The 21,533-nt window shown below is 41.9% G+C and overlaps 1 protein-coding gene across 1 annotated transcript in view; it reads right to left on the bottom strand.

The window, feature by feature from the left end:
* LOC308266056 (beta/gamma crystallin domain-containing protein 1-like) overlaps positions 1–21,016 on the bottom strand; it is a gene marked incomplete at both ends in the record, with an annotated part of 164,821 nt that extends 143,805 nt beyond the window's left edge. Inside the window, one exon of the mRNA XM_080700093.1 lies at positions 20,862–21,016. Coding sequence (XP_080556219.1) covers positions 20,862–21,016 — 155 coding nt within the window. The remainder of the gene's footprint in view (positions 1–20,861) is intronic.
* Between the last annotated feature and the right edge of the window lie 517 nt (positions 21,017–21,533).

The following is a 21,533-nucleotide window of genomic DNA, read 5'->3' as shown; positions in this document are numbered from 1 at the left end:
TTATTTTGAAACAGGGTCTTGCTAGTTTGATGAAAGTCTTACTACTTGCTAAGGCTGTCCTCAACCTGCAATCCTCCTGTCTCAGCATCCCAAGTACTGGGATTACAGGTGTGCAGCACCACACTTGGATTAATTTGTATTTTATGAATTAGTAAAATGATGATCAAACATAAATACACAAGCATATATACATCTTAAGAGGTTCCTCAAAGCAGCATATGATCTACTCCTTTATGTTATGTGTCTCAGTCAAGTGCATAACTTTTGCAGTTTTCTTCTTTTCTCTTTTGCAATCATCCAAGATGTACAAGGTTTCTACTCAGAGGCAGTTTAGAAACTCTAATCTCCCTGGATATTTGAGGGCCCTTTTTTATGAAAGGGCATCCCCCACTGAAAATGGTGGAAATAGCAGTTTACCATCAGAATCAGCTCAATTCCATATTAGACATTGCTACTTATTGTACTTACAACGTAGCTGTTTGATAACAACCATAAACTCAAATATGTGATTAAGAGGACTTTAAGACTATAACAGATCTTATAATGAAGGACCGAATCTATCCTTCCCATTATAAATGAAGAATCTAAGCCCAAGAAAAGTCAAATAACTTTACTGAATTAACATAGATCATAGAGATGAAAGGCTTTAGACTTCTGGTCTCCCTCTTTCCTCGATGTTATTACTAATAATCTTCTTTTCTGCTGGGTGTGGTAGCCCACATCTATAATCCCAGAATTTGGGAGGCCGAGATAGGACAATCTCAGATTCCAAGCCAGCCTCAGCAACTTAGACCCTGTTTTAAAATGGGGCTGGGAGTGTAGCTTGGACATAGAATCCCCAGTGCCACACAAAATAATAACCTTTTCTAAACTCACCTACAGTATTGGTACCCAAATAAAATCCAAAGGTTGTGATACAAATAGCAGACATCACCTAATCATGCTCTCCGCAGCAACTAAACCATCAGCCTCACTGAAATCAATAGTCCTTCACCGTCTGTTCACTGCCAAGCTCTGAGGCTTCAAGGAACTTAGATCAGCTACTCGGGGTTTCTGTCCATGTCAGACCTGACTTTGGAGCTCCAGAATCTCTTGGGAATCCCAAAAGCAACCTTTTCAAATCACAAGTTCCCCAAGGAACTCACTCTATAGATATATGAAATTGTTCAGTATTTGAATTTTCTAAATATGCTACTCAGATTTCCACTTAAGAAAAAAAAAATGATGCGTGTTCGGACCTGAATATAAACAGCTTTGATCAGAAAGTTTGCCTAGTGGGGTAACAGCATCTGGGGTTTTGTTCCATGAAAGTGATACATGTCAGGGCAATGTCTCTGGTTATCAAACTACAAACTGGAAATGCCCTAGAGACAAATGTCTTTCAAAAGAGCAACAGGTAGGCAAGAGTTAAAGATTCAGTGGCCAATCAATTCAGCCTCAGCTACTTAGTGAGGCTCTCACCAACTTAGTGAGACCCTGTTTCCAAATAAAATATAAAAATAGGGCTGGGAGTATAGCCAGAAGTAGTCAGCCTCTGGGTTCCACCCCCAGTACCACACACACACACACACACACACACACACACACACACACACACACACACAATTCAGGACCAGGCAGGGTGGTACACACCTATGACTCCCAGACACTCAGGAGGCTGAGGCAGGAGGATTGCAAGTGGAGCCCAGCTGGTAATCTTGAGACCCTGTCTCAAAACAAAAATAATTTTAAATGGCTTGGGGGGTGTAGCTCAGTGGTAGAGTGTTTCCCTAGCATGTGTAAAACCCTAGGTTCAACCCTTGATACCACAAAATAAGCAACAAAAGCCCATTATTTTCCACATATAGAATTTTCTTTTCTTCTTTTGCAGTACTGGGGATGGAACCCAGGGGCATTCTACCTCCAAGCTACACCCCCAGCCCTATTTTTTATTCTTATTTTGAAACAAGGTCTCACTAAGTTGTGGAGGGTCTCACTAAGTAACTAAGGCTGTCCTCAAACCACGATCCTCCAGTCTCAGCCTCCCAAGTACTGGGATTACAAGCATGCACCACCACACCCAGCTTAGAATTTTCTTAAACATTAGTTATACTAAAATTTGAACATTTATAATACTATGGTCTTTAATTAGAACATAAAGGTCAATGCTTTACTTTACTAATCAAATATTTTTCAATTCCATCTTCTACATTATTTCATTCCATTAATTTTACTCGTGTTATTTTATTTATTTATTTATTCATTCATTTATTGTGGTGCTAGGGATGAAACCCAGGGACATTCTACTTCTGAGCTATACCAGCAGCCCTATTTTTTTCTTTTATTTTGAAACAAGGTCTCACTGAGTTGCAGAGGCCGGCTTTGAATCTATGATCCTTCTGTCTCTGCCTACCAAGTACAGGGATTACAAGTATTCACCACTACGCCCAGCACTCATGTTAAATTTAAAAAAGGAAAGAAGAAAGAAGAAAAAAGAGGGGGAGGAGGAGGAGGAAGAGGAAGGATATTGCAATAAACCAGTGAAGCTACAAAATGGATTTTCCCCTCTCCCCACTCTACTGGAGTTCACACAGTGGGGCTACAGTGGCAGAAGGAGTGCCAGTTCAAAATTGGAGTCCGGGATCCAGTTTTGCTTTTCATTAAACAGCCACATGCAAAGGGCAAGAGCTCTACCACTGAACCGCACCTCCAGCTCATTGCGCATTCACTTCTGAGAAGATTCCTGGAAGAGAGAAAAGAATGAAGCTTCTGCTCTGGTGCACTCCTGTAGCCCCAGCATGCAGGAGGCTGGGGCAGGAGGAGGACTGCCCGAGTCCAGGAGTTGGAGACCAGACTGGACAACATAGAGAGACCCCTACTGAGAGAGGAGAGAGGAAATTAACTATGTGCCATGCGCTTTGTGTTTTACTTAAGGACTAAGGAGATTGCTTCTATGTATGTGGGGAAGTGCCAAAAATCCATATTCTACTCACAAAATCCTGAAAGTCTTTTCTCTTCCTTCCTTCCTTCCTTCCTTCCTTCCTTCCTTCCTCCCTCCCTCCCTCCCTCCCTTCCTTCCTTCCTTCCTTTCTTTTTTGTGGTACAGGGAATTGAACCCAGGGGCATTCTATCTTCGAGCTACACCCCCAGCCTACTTTTTATTCTTTAAATTGAAGCAGGGTCTCACTAAGTTGCAGAGGGCCTCACTAAGTAGCCGAGGCTGACCTCCAACCTGCGATTCTCCTGTCTCAGCCTCCCAACTGCTGGGACTGCAAGCGTGCACCACCACGCCTGGCCTTTGAGAGTCTTTTCTTTTCTTTTTTTTAATAAGGGACAGGTTATGGGCTGACATGGCATGTGGCTGAAGAAGGAACATACAAGTGGATACAGAGGACTTTATATGTGGATGTGCAAACTGTCCTCAAACAGAAGGAAAAGCATAGATTAGCCCTGAAGCCCCATGAAAGAAGGGAAACGAAACCAAGTCTATCCAGTGAAGCAGAAAACACTTGGCAGGGAAGGGACCTGCCTTGTCTTCCAAGTGCAGGTGCCCCTAAGTGAAGGATTTACTGCCCCCCCCCTTCTCTCTGTGCCATTAGCAATTTGCTTTTATCTCCAGGAGGGCGCTTTACTACAATCTACGTCACATTTTACTGACAACAGCTCAGGCCTGAATTAATCTGACTTCCCTACCCAATTCTGAACTTTTATCCTTTTTCAGTATGTAGTCTCAGACCTGAAATATGATCAAAAGAGCATACCACTTAGATTTAGATTATGTCAGTCAGGATCTCTGCCGGGAACAGATGGTGCACACAAAAGCGTTTGACACGACAGGAAGCGTTTAAAGCACCATTTATAAGCTGCGGGCAGGGAGGCGACACCAGTAAGGCATGGTGGGGCAGCCCAGGGGCTCGCCACAGCGGGAAACCACGGCTACCCTAGGCAGAGGCCAGAGAGGGAGCGCTGGAATTGGCAAATTCCGAATTGTAGAAGAGGTCGACCCATCAGGAGCTGTGGCCCTCACTGGAGGAACAAACCACACACAACCAGACTCCAGTCTGGCCAAGCCCACACCTGCCTTCTCCATAAGAGCTTCCCGTTGGCCCAACCGAAGCCAGAGGGCGAAGGGTGTGGCCCGCCCAGCATCACAGCTCTCTAACCCAGAGAGGGATGGAGAGTACCCAGAAACCGAGGTTTAAAATACGGACAAACCCAGAGAAGTGGCACTCGCTTGTAATCCTAGCATTCGGGAGGTGGAGACAGGAGGATCGCAGTTCATGGACAGCCTCAGCCATTTAGCGAAGCTCTTTGCAATTCAGTGAGATCCTGTTTCAAAATAAAGAATAAAAAATAGGGCTGGGGGTGTAGCTTGGAGGTAGAGTGCCTCTGGGTTCCAGCCCCAGACCCACAAAAATATAAAAAATAAATAATATATATTTTATACACACACACACACACACACACACACACACACACACACATATATAGCTGGGCATGGTCGTGCAGATAGGAGGCTGGCACAGGTTTGAAGCCAGCCTCAGCTACTTAGTGAGGCTCTCAGGAACTTAATAAGACCCTGTTTCCAAACACACACACACACACACACACACACACACGGATATGGATAAAGGTTTAGTTAGGCATCATAGCACATGCCTGTATCCCAGTGCTTGGGAGGCTGAGACAGAAAGATCAAAGATTGGAGACCGGCCTCTCAGCCAAGTGTGGTGATGCACACTTGTAATCCCAGCATTTGGGAGGCTGAAACAGGAGGATCACGGTTTTTGGACAGCCTCAGCTACTCAGGCCCTTTGAAACTCAGTGAGACCCTGTTTCAAAATAAAGAAAAAATAGGTCTGGGCGTGTAGATTGGAGGTAGAATGCCCCTGGGTTCCATCCCTGGTACCGCCAAAAAAGAGAGAGAGAGAGAGGAGAGAGAGAGAGACGGACCCTGAGCAACTTAGTGAAACTCTGTCTCAAAATAAAAAAGAGTCAGGTGTGGTGGCCCACACTTTTAATCCCAGTATTTGGAAGGCTGAGACAGGAGGATCGCACAGATTCAAAGCCCGCTTCAGCTACTTAATGAGACTCTCAGCAACTTAGTGAGACCCTGTTTCCAAATAAAATATAAAATAGGTCTGGGAATGTAGCCCAGAGGTAGAAAGAAGGCTTCTGGGTTCCATTCTCAGTACCACACACACAAAATAATTAATAAATAAAATAAAAAATAAAATGCTGGGGGTGTAGCTCAGAGGTAGAATGCTCCTGGGTTCAATCCCAGTAATTAATATATATATATATATATATATATATATATATATATATATATATATATATATATAAGGGTTTTTTTTTTTGCAGTACTGGGGATGGAATCAGAGGCATTCTGCCTCTGAGCTATACCCCAAGCCCTATTTTTTATTCTTTATTTTAAAACAGGGTCTCACTGAGTTGCCAGGGGCCCTGCTAAGTAGCTGAGGCTGTCTGTGAACCGCGATCCTCCTGTTTCAGCCTCCTGAATGCTGAGATTACAAATGTGTGCCATCACACTCAATAGATAAAGATTATACATAGAGATATTTACTGCAGCATTAATTATCATAATGAAGCCGGGCGTGGTGGCACATGCCTGTAATCCCCATCCTTGGGAGGTTGAGACAGGAGGATCACACAGGTTCGAAGCCAGCCTCAGCTACTTACTGAGGCTCTCAGCAACTTAGTGAGACTCTGTTTCCAAATAAAATAGAAAATAGGTCTGGGAGCATAGCCCAGAGGTAGAAAGCCCCTGGGTTCCACCCCCAGTACCACACACACACACACACACACACACACACACACACAAAATATATATATATATATATATCTCATAATGAAAAATTAGAAAGAGCCTAAATGTCCAGCAATAGAGGAATGAGTAAGAAAACTATTTTACATATGTTAATGAAGTGAGAAGATATTTATGATATAATGCTAAGTGAAAACAAAAGATACAGAAGGCATCTAAATTGCTACATCTTTAGTGCTAAATTACAGGAAAACGTGTACAGAAAGGAACACAAGGTTAGCAGTGCTATCCATAGTCAGTAAGGCTCAGAGTCTTTATAACTGTATGGCCAAGCTGCCAAAGTAGTTAAGGCAAATAAAGACTACATCAATAAATAAAATTAGTTAAAAATGGGATGTTCACTGATTTGACCACTTCAAAGGACATTTTAAGCAGTGACACCAACCAGCCAAGCTCTTCAAGGAAGATAAAGTAATACACTGGGCCTGGAATCCAGCTCACCAGAGGAATACATGAAAAAAATGGGGGCTTTTCTCTATTATTTTCTATACTTCACAGTATATTTCCCCCCACTCCCCTCTCACCCAAAAATCTTTACTCAAAGCCTATGTCTGTATGATTTCTTAAGAAACTTAAACCACTAAAAAGATTATGACCCCACCCCAACACAATATATTATCTAAAATAAAAACAATCCTAGGTGGGTGTGGTGACGCACGCCTATAATCCCCGCACTTGGGAGGCTGTGACAGGAGGATCACACAGGTTTGAAGTCAGCCTCAGCTTAGTGAGGCTCTCAGCAACTTAGTGAGACCCTGTTTCCAAATTTAAAAAATACATAAAAATAGGTCTGGGAGTATAGCCTGGAGGTAGAAAGCCCCTGGGTTCCACCCCCAGTACCACCAAAAAAAAAAAAAAAAAAAAAAAAACTAAACCCTACAACAAATTGTATTTTGTGGAATTTGGGCTTGAACTCAGGGGCCTTTCGCCTCTGAACAACACCCTCAGCCCTTTTTAATTTTTTTTTTTAAATTTTGAAACAGAATCTAAGTTACTACATGTTGGCTTGACCTAGTGACTCTCTTGTCTCAGCCACCCAAATACTGGGCTTACAAGTGTATACCACGGTGCCTGACCCTACCACTAAACTTAATATCTTGATCTTGGAATAATACAAAACTTCTAGGTATATTTTAGATGTTTGTTTGTTTGTGGTACTGAGGCTTGAACTCAGGGTCATTCTACCTCTAAGATATATCCCTAGTCCCTTTTTTAATTTTTAATTTTTGAGTCAGGGTTTCACTTAGGTTTCTGAGAGTCTCACTAAATTTCTGGGGCTGGTTTTGAACCTGCAATCTTCTTGCCTCAGACTCCTAAATATTGGGATTACAGATGTGTACCGCAATACCTGGCCATATTTTGGATTTTTTTTGGTGGGTCTGGGGATGGAACTCAGGGGCATTCGACTTCCAAGCTACACCCCCCAGCCCTATGTTTTATTCTTTATTTTGAAACAGGGTCTCACGAAGTTGCAAAGGGTCTCGCTAAGTAGCTGAGGCTGTCCAAGTACCACAGTCCTCCAGTCTCAGCCTCCTGAATGCTGGGATTACAAGCGTGCACCACCATGCCCGGCTCCCTGCCTTATTTTTTATTCTTTACCTTGAAATAGGGTCTCACTAAGTTGCGGAGGGCCTAAGTAACTGAGGCTGTCTGTGAACCACAATCCTTCTATCTCAGCCTCCCAAATTCTGGGATTACAAGCATGAGCCACCACACCCGGCTCATATTTTGGATTTTTATTCTTCTCTGTCATCCCTGCTTGGCTGATGTTGTGAGCACAAGCTTAATTTACCAAATAGGTAATCCAGCAGTGAGTATATAGACATATGTAGCAAGTACTAGAATATATTTGTGTATGTGTGTATGCACATATATGCACACATGTGTGCAAATAGACACATCTATATCTCTGTCTTTTGATAAAAATCAAAATAGAGCTGGGTGTGGTGGTGCAGGCTTGTAATCCTCGCGCTTGAGAGGCTGAGACAGGAGGATCGCACAGGTTCGAAGCCAGCCTCAGCTACTTAGTGAGGCTCTCAGCAACTTAGTGAGATCCTGTTTCCAAATAAAAATATAAAATAGTTCTGGGAGTATAGCCCGGAGGTAGAAAGCCTTTGGGTCCCACCCCCATACCACACACACACACACACACAAACACACAATCAAAACAGAGCCCATCAATTTAGAGAGTTTACAGACACCTGCGCATACCCGACATGCTCAGTGACCCTCTGGAATTCCTTCAACAGCAACAGCATTGCGGTGAATCCTTCATCTCTCTGATGCTTAGGTTTCTCTCTCTGATCTAAGCCTCTGTCTTCCAAGTATTTGAACATTTTCTCTTCTCTTTATTATAATGCTATGTATTAGTAATATTTCCCCTGTTTTAATAGTGACAGAAGAGAGGGACTCCCTCTCAACAACAGAGCCTGACCTGGTTCAGCAGCCCTCCCCCAGGGTCCCCCAGCAAGCATCAGACTGATTAGTCAGTACACGAGTCACACCGGTGTACCTCACATTTACTTACCTTCCTGAGTATGACAAACAGACATGGAGACCATTGATCAAATGAAAGAAGACCTGACACTTCAATTGCCATCATTACTGGGTAACTGCTTTTAAATTTAAGGAAGGGCTATCACGCATGTGTGGCTTAAGAGAAAGAAGCAAATTCCCAAGCTAGACGTGGTAGCGCACACTTGTAATCCCAGTACTTGGGAGGCTGAGATAGGAGGATCCTGCAGGTTCAATGCCAGCTTCAGCTACATAGTGAGGCTCTCAGCAACTTAGTGAGACCTTGTTTCCGAATAAAATATAAAATAGGTTTGGGAGTATAGCTCAGAGGTAGAAAGCCCTTGGATTCTATCCCTAGTACCATACACACAAAAAGGAAGCAAATTCCCAATTTTACTCTGGAAGTTGAAAAGTATTAATAAGTATAATTGAATATGCTTTAAAATAATTATCTTAAATGTAAATACACAAGTATATACATTTCCAGTTTAGTATAATCTAGAAAAAAATTATTCTGTTCTCTAACCTTCTGTCAATTCATTGTGTCTATAATACTATTCATAGAAATTAATGAGCATTCTTAAATGGAACTTTAAAAGTCTCTCAATTACATAAAAGTCAAAATAAAATTCAATTTTGAGAGAAATGGGCACTAAAGGCAAATTTACTAGCTTCTATAAAGACAGATTACTTAAAGGATTTTCATAAACCCTTTCCATCAAACTCTCTAGAGTTACATCTTTCAAGTCAACAGTATCTATAAATTTGTAGGAGATTTAAGTTTATAGGCAATATATCTCCTATAACTTTGGAGTTTTGGTCATCAGTCAGCAGTTCTCTCCTCTTTCAGGGTGCAGGGACCCGTATGCAACATCTTTCACCAGAGATCCCTTTACGTACTCTGAACCATTGTAGCTGCATGTAGTAAGACTTTGTGGCTTTGGGGCTAGATTGGAAATCAGGTACAACAAGTTTAGTTAACACTTCTGTTCCTGAGTCACTGATTCTTAGTAGAATCATCCATCAGGGGTTCCCATGTAAATAAGATTACCCATGAACTCACTAAGCACATTTTTTTGTTCCTGGATATTCACCTTATTTACAATGGGACCAGGAAAGGTTTAGATAATCAAAAAAGGGAACTCTAGCCAGGCATATTGATGCATACTTTTAACCTCAGTGCTTGGGAAGCTGAGGCAGGAGAATAACAGATTCAAGGACAGCCTCAGGAAGTAGTGAGACGCTCACCAACCTAGCAAGATCCTGTTTCAAAATAAAAATAAAAATAGGACTGGGGGTATAGCTTCAAGGTAGAATGCCCCTGGGTTCAATCTCCAGTACCAAAAACAAAAAAAAAGCATGAAAAAAAAATAAGAAATAAGAATAAAAAATAGGACTGAGGGTGTAGCTCAAAGGTAGAATGCCCCTGGGTTCAATCCCTAGTACTGGGGGGGGGGGGGGGAGTAAAAAGCAAAACCTTGAACAAATGCCAGACATTCTATCATACTTTGCTTTTATCTTGGAAAAAAAATCCCAAATCTAGTTTTAGACTAGCTTGTTTAAACATGTTTACTGACACACACGGAAATACAATTGCTCTTGTTTCATTCCAAAGTACAGTCTAATTTTAAAAAAAAAGAACTCCTGAAAGATAATTGAGTCCGCTCAAAAAAATATACAGTTTTGAACAGCCAATACTAAAAGAGAACAGTTTTGTAATTCCCTCCCTTTGTAGTAACTATATTTCCTTGTTTTATAAGTAGTAACAACCACATAACTTATGGGACCTAAATAGTGGGGCATCAAGCCAGCATTTGCGAGGCAGTGGGGCCAAAAACCGCTGGCGAGGCCTGGCGAGCCTTCACTGCGCAGGCCTGGAGAGCCTCGGTTCCTCGTTTCTACATGACGCACAGATAAAGGAGACGCTGTATTTCAACACAAATGCCAACAGTTGCTTCATCCATCCAATCTTTTTGTCACAGCAGACGCAAAAACAATCAAGCTGTGCTTTCATGGGATATTTACGAATCCATCAGTATGATGATATTTAAATGACAAATCATAAAAAAATTGCACATCACAGCACCAGCACCTCTTCAAGCCCCATAAAAGGAGCTCTTGCGTACAATACGGTACAATATAGACAGACTCCATAATTTTAAATGGCTTTTTGTTGTCTTAAAATATGGCTTGTTCAAGGATTACATTTTTTGAGAACATAAATTAGTTTGGTTTATTTATTACGTAGTGGGTAAGGTACTAATTATAGCAGAAGCTTTGGGAGTGCTCAGTATGTCAGTAACCAGACGAGAGCATAGACACAGCTGGATAATTAGTAACTCAAACTCAGACTAGGAATCAGTCTCAGAATTGTTGGTTATGGAACTAAGGGAAGATTTCCAGGGGCGGAATCATCAGAAGGCTGGGTGAATCAGTGGGGCTCCTGTCAAAGCTGGTTACAGTCCAGGAGTGGAGGGAGAGTCTGCAATCCAAGAGAACCCAACAGAAATGCAGAAATCAGAAACCAGAATGTTAACCCTGCTGGCTCTGTCTGCACTACTTTCTATGAATTTCAGTTTCTTCATCCACAAAGTAAGAGTATGGGCTTCATCACAGACCCCTGGGGATAAAATATCAGCAGAGGCTTACAATCCTTGAAGTGTAAGGTCAACCTTAGGTGTATTCACTGCCAGCTCAAGGATAGAGGGGCTTCTAGAGACCTAAAGTTAGAGGAGCCAGAAACAGCCTTCTGTATTAACTGTTAAAGCAGCTCTAGAAATCCTCTGTGTGTGTGTGTGTGTGTGTGTGTGTGTGTGTGTGTGTGTGTGTTAAGAATTAAATCCAGGTCCTTGTAGATGCCAAGCACTGGCTGTACTGCTAAGCTAGAACTTTAGCATTGACAGGTTGTTTTTAAGCAGGAACATACTGCGCCAGAGGCGGTGGCCCACACCTGTGATCCCAGTACTTGAAGGACTGAGACAAGGGGATCACAGGTTTAACAAGGCCAGCTTCAGCAACTTAGCAAAATCTTCAGCAATTTAGTGAGAGCCTGTTTCAAAAAATAAAAAGGACTGGAGGTGTACCTCAGAGGTAGAGTGCCCCTGAGTTCAATCCTCAGTGCCAAGAACAAAAACAAAAGCCCATCTAGCTTTAAGAGCATGGGCAATGCCAGGCTCTCCTTGTAGACTCCAAAGTTATTTTAACAAGAGATTGAGAAGATACCTGTGAACCCAAGAGCAATCTACTTCTGAATTACATCCATAGCTCTTTTTTATTTTGAAGCAGAGCCTAAGTTGCTGAGGCTGGCCTCAGGCCTATGTCCTCCTGTTTTAGCTTCCCAAGTATTGGGATTACAGGGGTGTGTCACCATGCCAGCTAAGAACAATCCTTTTGGATTCATAAATCCATCCAAAGAAAGTCAAGAATCACTCATTTTCCACCTATAATTCTAGTAACAGTATCACATTTACCTGTAATTTCAGCCAATGTTTTAAAATTAGTTTTCCACATTTCAAACTCAATCTTTATTTTTGGGTACCAAAATATAAAAGAGAAGCTGAAATAATATAACCTCAGGTTCCAGATGTTTTAAGAACTGGAGAAAATTATGTATATATAATTCATAATACATGATTCTCATCTTATTTTATTTTAATGGCATTAAGAATTGAATACAGGGATGTTCTACCTTGGCGCTACGTCTCCAGTCCTATTTTATTTTTGACTAAGTTACATGTGCTGATCTCATACATGTGATCCTCCAGTCTCAGCCTCCCAAATCCTGGGATTACAGGTATGTAACACTCACCTGACTGTAACTATCATTTTAAATGCCACTATGAAAATAAAAGTTGACATGGTTTTTCTTTGGGTCTGGGATTATATATAGTTTAAGATGATCAATGCACCAATAAAAAATTTTTAAAAATCAGTAAGTAAAAAAAAAAACCAAGCATTTTATTCAATTAAGAAGTGTGACTATAATGCACCAATAAAAAACATTTTAAAAATCAATAAGTTAAAAAAAAAAAAAAAGGCCAGGTGTGGTGGCGCACGCTTGTAATCCCAGCATTCAGGAGGCTGAGACCAGAGGATTGCAGTTCGGGGACAGCCTCAGCTACTTAGTGAGGCCCTCTGCAACTCGGTGAGACCCGGTTTCAAAATAAAGAATAAAAAATAGGGCAGGGGGTGTAGCTCAGAGGTCAAATTCCCCTGGGTTCCATCCCCAGACCCTCAAAAAAAAAAAAAAAAAAAAAAAGATGATCATAATCTCAAACAGAGTTAATGCCTTTGATGATTTCTATATTGGAAAATAAAACTTCTCATAAATTATTCAATATGAATAAAACTTCATCATCAAAGAAAAAATCTGTTTCTTTGAGATAATCTTCATTTGACCTCCATGCATTTAATTAAATCTTCCATTTCCACATTTAATGCATCAGATGATTCTTCATTTTTATCCACATGCCCCACTCTCCACAAGTCAGCCAATTTTAGAAGCAGGGATCACCTGTAATTTCATTGTTTTATTTCCCAAAGCTTGATATATAATAAGTGTTTAGTGTTTGTTAACTATTTTTTAAGTCTCTTTAACATTTATCATTTCAATAAAAAAGACACAGAGGCTGAGGTATAGCTTAGATATGTAGCTCTTGCTGAGTAGGCAAGAGGCTCTAGCTTCAATCTCCAGCATAAAAAAAAAATTCAGAAATGTATGCCACAGAAAACCCCATCAATAATCTTTCTAAAGATAAGATTGCATTGTTTTTCATTAATAGAACCATTAAGTCTTCTATATAGTAAATTCAATAAAAATAGATATTAATCAATTAATTTGATAGTGTGTGTTTGTTTGTTTGTTGAAGTACTGGAAATTGAACCCAGTGGCATCCTACCTCTAAGCTACACCCCTAGCCCTGTTTTTATTCTTTATTTTGAATCAGGGTCTCACTAAGTTGCGGAGGGCTTCACTAAGTAGCTGAGGCTGGTCGTGAACCTGTGATCCTCCTGTCTCAGCCTTACAAGTACTGGGATTACAAACGTGCACCATCACACCTGGCTAGTTGATAGATTTGTTTTGTTTGTTTTGTTGTGGTACTGGGGATGGAACCCAGGGGCATTCTACCTCTGCCAGCCCTATTTTTTATTTTTATTTTAAAAGAGGGTCTCACTGAGTTGCAAAGGGCCTCACTAAGTAGCTGAGGCTGTCCGCAAACCACGATCCTCCTGTTTTAGCCTCCCAGATTCTAGGATTACAAGTGTGTACTACCACACCCAACAGCATTTGATAGTTTTTAAATGCAGGCAGAAAAGCACACAATTTAAGCCTCAAGTGATCTTTTCATTTTAACCAGATACTGCTTTTTTTTTTTTTTTTGCGGTACTGGGGATGGAACCTAAGGCCATCCTACCTCCGAGCTATACCCCCAGCCCTATATTTTATTCTTTATTTTGAAACAGGGTCTCACTGAGTTCCAAAGGGCCTCACTAAGTAGCAAGAGCTAAGGCTGTCCTCAAACTGTGATCCTCCTGTCTCCGCCTTTCAAATGTGGGGATTATAAGTGTGCACCACCACGCCTGGATCAGATACAGCTTTTGAATAAAGAAAACACTTTTCTTTTCATAGACATTTCTGAAACACAATTGGCTCCTTCAGTAAACTCAAACTTTAAGATAGATATATGTCTTTAATATTCATATATATGTTCTTATTTTTTCGTTTCTTTTTTTTATTTTTATTTTGACACAGGGTCTCACTATGCTGCCCAGAGTGGGCTTGAATCATCCCCATCAGACAGTTAAGATTACAGGTGTGCACCACCACATCTGGCTAAAAATGTGCATTTTGAATAAATATCAGAAGTTAGAAATTTATCAGTATCTAATATAAATTATATATTATACTATATTGATTTTTATGACCAAACAAAGTAACAATTCATTGTCTCAGCTTTTAAATTAGATTTATAATCAAAAGCTAAAGATGGGCTGGGGTGAGGGGGGGGGGCATAGCTCAGCAGGGGGTAGGGGACAGTTAGAGAAGTGAGCCCAAGCGCCAGAGGCCATCTAGGTCTCCACGGGTGTTCATCTCACTATCACCTCAGATATGACTCAAAGTGTAGAAATAATGAATATCGCGGTATGGCAGAAATAAATGGCAAAGAGTTATCCTATTCTAAACTTCAACTTCCAAGTCATTGCAAGAGAAACTCCTTTTAACTTTTCAGGTAGAAAGTTTGTCTTTGGCTTCCTGGGGAAATGCATTAAAACTCTTTATTTTTGGTGCTGAGAATTGTACCTATACATTAAAACTTTTAAGTCACTGATGAAGAACCTCCCTCATACAGACTAACATTCACACTCACCAACAAGTTTGACAGCACTAGTTACAACTTCTAGGCTTTTGAAGTTGTTTCACTTCACTTACAAAGTAACCTTGTATTTGTTAAAGCTACTGCCATTACTAAGAACAACAGTCATTACAAGTATCCAACTACTACTGTCCCTATCTCTCCTGATACCAACCACCACCCTTCCTCTATAGAAAGGAAAGAGAACCTGCCAGGCTTGGTTCCCAGCTCTCACAGCCATAAGGGAAGTGCGATTACTTCCATTTTACAGGTGAGGAAACCAAGGATTATAGAGGTTAAAGTTTTATTCAAATGGCAAAAGCTGGAGCTAGGGGTATAGCTCAGTGGTAGACACTTGCCTGGCATGTATGAGGTTCTGAATTTGATCCCAGCAAAACACAGACACTAAATAAATAAATAAGAGGTAGGTCACAAAGCATTAGACCAAGGGGGACGGGCAATTACGTAACTTCTCAAGGAGCTCACGGCTAGTGAGAGAACTAAATAAAAATTCCTGGTTTTAAGCTGGGTGTGGTGGCCCACACTTGTAATTCCAGCAATTGGAAGGCTGAGACAGGAGGATCAGCATTGGAAGACAGCCTCCGCTACTACTCAGTGAGGCCCTTTGCAGCTCAGTGAGACCCTGTTCCAAAATAAAGAATGAAAATGAAAACATAGGGCTGGAGGTGTAACTTGGAGGTAGAATGTCCCTGGGTTCAATTTTCAGTACCAAAAATAAATAAATAAATAAATAAATAAATAAATAAATAAATAAATAAGGTTGGGATGTGGTTCAGAGGTAGAGTGCCCCTGGGTTTAATCTCCAATAACAAAAGAAAGTGAGAGAGCGAGAGAGCGAGAGGGAGAGAGAGAGAGAGGGAGAGAGAGAGAGAGAGAGAGGGAGGGAAGGAGGAAGGGAGGGAGGGAGGGAGGGAGGGAGGAAGGAAGGAAGGAAGGAAGATTTTTAACCTGGCATGGTGGGTGCATGCCCGTAATCCCAGTATTTGGGAGGCTGAGAAAGAAGGATCCCAAGTTCAGATTTGAAGCCAGCCTCAGCAACTTAGTTAGACTTTCAGTAGCCCAGGGAGACCCTGTTTTCAAAACAAAAAAATAGAAAGGGCTGAGAGTATAGTTTGGAGTTAGAACATCCTTAGGTTTAATCCATAGTATAACAAAGAAAATAATTAAATAAAAATATTAAAATTGTCTGAGAATATTGCTGAAGACAAAACACTCCTGGGTTCAATCCCTAGTACCATCTAAAAAAGCCAGACTTACTTTTTTTGGAGGGGGGGTGGTTGGTGCTGTGTATTGAACATAGGAGCTAGCACCCTTATCCCTAAAAGCATATTTCTAATCAGAATAACGCAGAATGCCTTTAATCGGGTTAAGAAAAGAAAGTAACATTTTTATCACATAGCAGAAAAGAAATACATAAAATGACTACTCAAAAGGAGGTACAAGCAAGATAGTAAGAAAAAGTTAAAAAGTGCCCATTTATTGAGTTCTTACCAGGGGGCAGTCACTGTTCTGAGCCTTGACATACATTGACATGGTTATTTGTATAATAGCTCTTATTATTCTCATTTTGTGGATGAGAAAATTGTAGAGTGAAAAGGTTAATAACTTGGCCAGGATGACAGAGCTAAGTGTTACAGTAAATAGAAGAACAGGGATTACACACAGAGTTCATGCTCTGAATACACTGTTTACAAAGTGGAGTATAATTTAACATCTGATAAATGGCGGTGACACTAATGTGTGCTGGGGAGTCTGGCCACAGCTTGCCGTGTCCTCTGCTCACACACTGCCCAGCCTTCGGCAGGGTTTTCTTATTTATTTATTTATTTATTTATTTATTTTTGTGGTACTGGGGATTGAACACAGGGGCATTCTACCTCCGAGCTACATCCCCAGTCCTATTTTTTATTCTCTTATTTGAAAGAGGGTCTCACTGAGTTGCAGAGGATCTCACTAAGTAGCTGAGGCTGGCCGAGAACCCAGCTCCTCCTGTCTCAGTTTCCCAAGTACTGGGATTACAAGCGTGCACTACCAAAATGATGGACAACACTGAAGACGGGCTGGCCCAGAAGGGCAGGGACTCTTTCTATTTAAAAAAAAAAAAATACCTTCATATGCCGGGTATGGTGGCACAGGTTTGTAATCCCAGCATTTGGGAGGCGGAGTCAGGAAGATCGTGCTTAGCTAACAGCCTCAGCTACTTTGCAACTCAGTGAGACCCTGCTTCAAAATAAAGAATAGCCAGGGCTTGTAATCCCCACACTTGGGAGACAGAGACAGGAGGATCGCACAGGTTCGAAGCCAGCCGTGCTGGCTTAAGAGACCCTGTTTCCATATTTTAAAAAGTATAAACATAGGTCTGGGAGTGTAGCCCGGAGGTAGAAGGGTTTCCCGGAACCCCAGTACCATCACCACCAAAAAAAAAAAAAAGAATAAAAATAGGGCTCAGCGTGTAGCTCAGAGGTTGAATGCCCCTGGGTTCCATCCCCAGTACTGCAACAAAAAGAAAAGAAAACAAACAAACAGACAAAAACCTTCATATTAATATGTTCACCAAAGTTGAGCTAAAAAAAAAATCTTTTAGGAAAGAGAGGCAACCATGTAAATGTTTGATTTTTAGAATGTCTACATTAAAAGCTGCAAATGTTGGCCAAATGCAAAATCCAATGTAATAAACTTTTAAGACATCTTTGGGATGGTCAGTTCTTCTAGGAAAATAAGCATTTTTTTCCTATCCAACTTTATTACTTCTCTATTTCTTCCTAGATCTTTTCTTTTATAATGATGATGATTTTACATTTACATTAGAAACAAATCCTATGGGGTAGGAGAGAAGATATGTTTCAAGCCCCCCACTAGATGTTTGTAACTATGGATAGTACTGAATTCTATATATACTAGGTTTTGTTACTACGTACACATCTGTGGATTCAAGCAATCATGTACTGAATATATTTGGAGGGAAAAAATCATGATCTAAATAAATATATTGTTCATTAAAAATATGTGCCTGTACTGAACAGACTTGTTTCCTTATCATTATTCCCTAAACAATAAGGTACAACAGCAACTTACACAGCATTTACATTGTAATAGGGATTAAAATATAATCTAGAGATGACGTACAGTACACAGGAGGATGTGTACACTTAGGTACAATCACTCTGACATTTTATAAAAGGGGCTCAAGCATTGTTAAATTCTGGTATTCACTGGGGTCCTATAATATAGCCCCCACAGATACTAAAAGACAACCATCCTGAGTTTTACATTGTACTGGGAAATGCAATAAGACCTTCACAATTAATAACAAAAATATTCACTTAATATTCACAAGATCCCCAGAGCCAGGATATTGTCTATTTTCTCCATCCCACAAATAAAAAAACTGAGATTCAGAGACATAAAGTAACTTCCTGAAGGTGACATACCCATGACATATATTCATTTTTGTCTGACCTAAAAACCTAAAATAGAAATCATATATGCCCAGCAAATAAATGTGGCCACCTGACTGTCCTCTCCGTAGAGACAAGGCCACACCGTGAGTGCTACACATTCCAGCTGGATCTCCAAGCCCTGGGCAGCTAAATGGACATGATCAGATAGCCCAAAAAGGACACACTGGCCAAAGACTGACCGGAAACACAGGTGAGCTCTGACCACTCGCCTTAGACTACAGACAGGTACACTGGCTCAGAAGTAAAAAAGAATGTGCACAGACGACATGACTAGAAAAGCATCCCAAAGACAGATGAGTATGTTTAGTTTTCAGATCATTTATTAGCCTAGTTCTAAAGAAAAGAATGAAGTACTTCAGGACTGAACCAAAATACAAGCAGCTCAAGAAGAGAAGCAAAGTCTTATTTTCAGTTTTACTCTGAAATGTCTTTGCATTTGAATAAGTAGACTTGTGCATTGTTAAATAATGAGAGACAGGAATTGATGAGACTAGGCCAGGTAAGAAAATCTATATGAAAGTATTTAAAATACTTATTAAGGTAATAGAAAAAGTACTTTATTGTTGGGTATCACATTACCTGTGTGTGTATGGCACTGGCGATTAAACCCAGGGGCATTCGACCTCTAAGCTATACCCCCTAGTCCTTTTTTTTTTTTTTTTTTTGCAGGTTTGGGGATGGAACTTTGGGCATTAGACCTCTGAGCTACATGCCAGCCCTATTTTTTATTCTTTATCTTGAAACAAGGTCTCACTGAGTTGCAAAGGGCCTCACTAAGTAGCTGAGGCTGTCCACGAACTTCAATCCTCTGGTTTCAGCCTCCCAAATGCTGGGATTACAAGTGTGCGCCACCACGCCCGGCATTTTTTTTAATCTTTGAAACAGGGTCTTGATAGGTTGCTGAGAGTCTCACTACTTGGCTGAAGCTATCCTCAAACCTGCAATCCTCCTGACTTAGCCTCCCAAGTATTAGAATTACAGACAAGCACCACCATGCCCATCTTGGGTACTCCATTATTAAGTAGCATATTTTGTTAGAAATTTCAATCCATAACTAGGCACTATAGATGCTTAAAAGTATGTTTAGCACAACTTATTACTGCTGTGGATGACACAATATAAGATGATATTAAGTGTCTTCTTTTGGAGCCTTCCTTCCCTTCCCCCTCACACATACCCAGAACACCAGGAGCCTGGTGCTTCTCCAGAAGTAGGAGCCCTCCTGAGTTACGCTGTTGCTCACAGCCTGGAACTCCTTGCTCCTCCCCTTTTCTAATTAAGCCACTTCACCTAATCTCCAGTATCCCTCCTGAGATCCCCTCAGGTGCCCTGGCATCCATCACAGCGTCTATCCCACTGTTTACTTTATGGTCTCCACCAAGGAATAAGAATTCTTTGATGACAGGGAATCTTATTGTCTTCCATTGTTTTCTTAAAAGTAGGGCAGGGGCAGATGTGTCTCACTATGTTGCCCAGGCTGAACTCTAATTCCAGGGCCCCAGTGATCTTCCTGCCTTGTTCTCCCCAAATAGCTGGGACTACAAGGCCATGCCACTGTGCCCAGCTTTGTTGTTTTATATACATATGCATATATGTATATAATTACACATATATATTATTAAATATAATATTATATCTAATACTCCAGCACTTAGCACTTAGCCAAGGTTCTCAACAACAAAAAATATATTAGATGAATGAAAACAGATCATAAAATTAAAACTGTGGGGGACTAAAAGAAAACTATGTCTAAAATGCAAATCTTGTGCAAACAATTTTATTCTGGTCCTCTACTGTTCTTGCAGGTATATTGTAAAAACACCTACAGAAGATTTCACTGGATATTGCCAAATGTTAATCACTAAAAATATTTTATACCTCCAGGGCTGGAGATGCAGCTCAGTGTTAGAGCGCATGCTTGAGGCCCTGGGTTTGATTTTCAGCATCCCAACAACAACAAAAAAGAAATCTACGCCTCCAAACCACATAAATAATAATCATTCAACCAGTTCATCAATTCTGATAGTGTACTGAATAAATTACACATATAGAATAAAACCACTACAAAATCAACGTAAAAAATTAAAGAGCACAATGACAATGACGTTTTGAATAACTAGGTGCCTCTAGTTTGGTCGCTGACTCCAATAAGATCCAGGCATTTACCCTTCAGCCTCTATTTCCCCACTGTAATATGGGGGTGATTATACCCTGCCATTTCCTCTTCTCTTCCGATCTTGTGAGGATAATGGAGGCATGATACCTCTAAGAGTGGGAATCTTTACAACAAGGGCACTATTTTTTAAAGTCTTATATAATAACAAGGTGCGTTTCTAGCATCATTTATTTTAGTCATAAACCTTTACTACCCCTTCTTCTCCTTAGCAGGTTAATAGTGTAAACCTTCGCATAATTTTTTTTGCCAGCAAAATAAAGGCCACATGGGTGGGCAGCAGTTCCTCTCGCTGGTGCTTGGTCTGAGCTAGAAGTTGCGAGGGACCAGGGACAAGGGACGCGCTCACTCAGGGTCACAGCGGCGGGGTCTGCACAGCAGGGACCCGGTTACACCCCTGGAGGGTGAAACAGACCCGGGGGCTTTCCCCTGCTCAGTGTGGTCGTCGAAGTTGGCGGTGGAGAAGATGAGGGGCGGAGAGGGGAGACTGGAGTTTCTGGCGAGTCCCTTACCTGGCCTCGTCCGCCGGGGGCGGGTGCGGAATGAACACTCCGCAGTTAGACGGCTTCTTTTTTGAGCGCCAGATGTGGAAGGTGGCGTGCTTCTTGGGGGCCTTGGACGGGCTGGGCTCCCTGGGGTCGCCTTGAGGGGGTGGCGGCAGTGGCATCTTCTCGTCCGCCTTCTCTCTCGGCTGCTCCGACGCTGTGCTCTCCCCCGCCCAGCCCTTGTGGAAGAACATACCTGGGCGCCAGCTCGCCCGCCTTTCCCAGCGGACCACGCCCCCTGTCGCCGGTGCGGGGGACGGCCGGGGACCGAGGAGGACGGTGAGGAGCGCGAGCAGCCTCCGGGCGGAGGCGACAGGACGTGCCCTCGCGGCGCTGGCGGCCAGGGGCGCAGCCCAGGTGAGGCGCAGCCCAGGTGAGGCCAGGTAGGACCGACACGCCCCCGCCCGCTTGCGGGGCGGTGACACCTACTGGCCGCTCTCGGAACTGCACCTCCTGTGAACGCTCCGCTCGGGAGCCAGAGGCTTTGGTGCAGTTGCCATCGATGGCCTGCGGTGCTGTCCGCGCCCGGCGGCGTGTGCCAGGCTGGCAGGGTGCGTGGCTGCTTAGCCATGAACCCCACCTGGAGAAAGATGGGAGAGGCACATCCCGTGGCCCGGCAGCCCGGCAATTAGGGCTCTT

Source organism: Muscardinus avellanarius (genome assembly GCF_963383645.1).
Source record: "Muscardinus avellanarius genome assembly, chromosome: 8".
Lineage (NCBI taxonomy): Eukaryota > Metazoa > Chordata > Mammalia > Rodentia > Gliridae > Muscardinus > Muscardinus avellanarius.
This window is presented reverse-complemented; position numbering and strand designations above follow the sequence as displayed.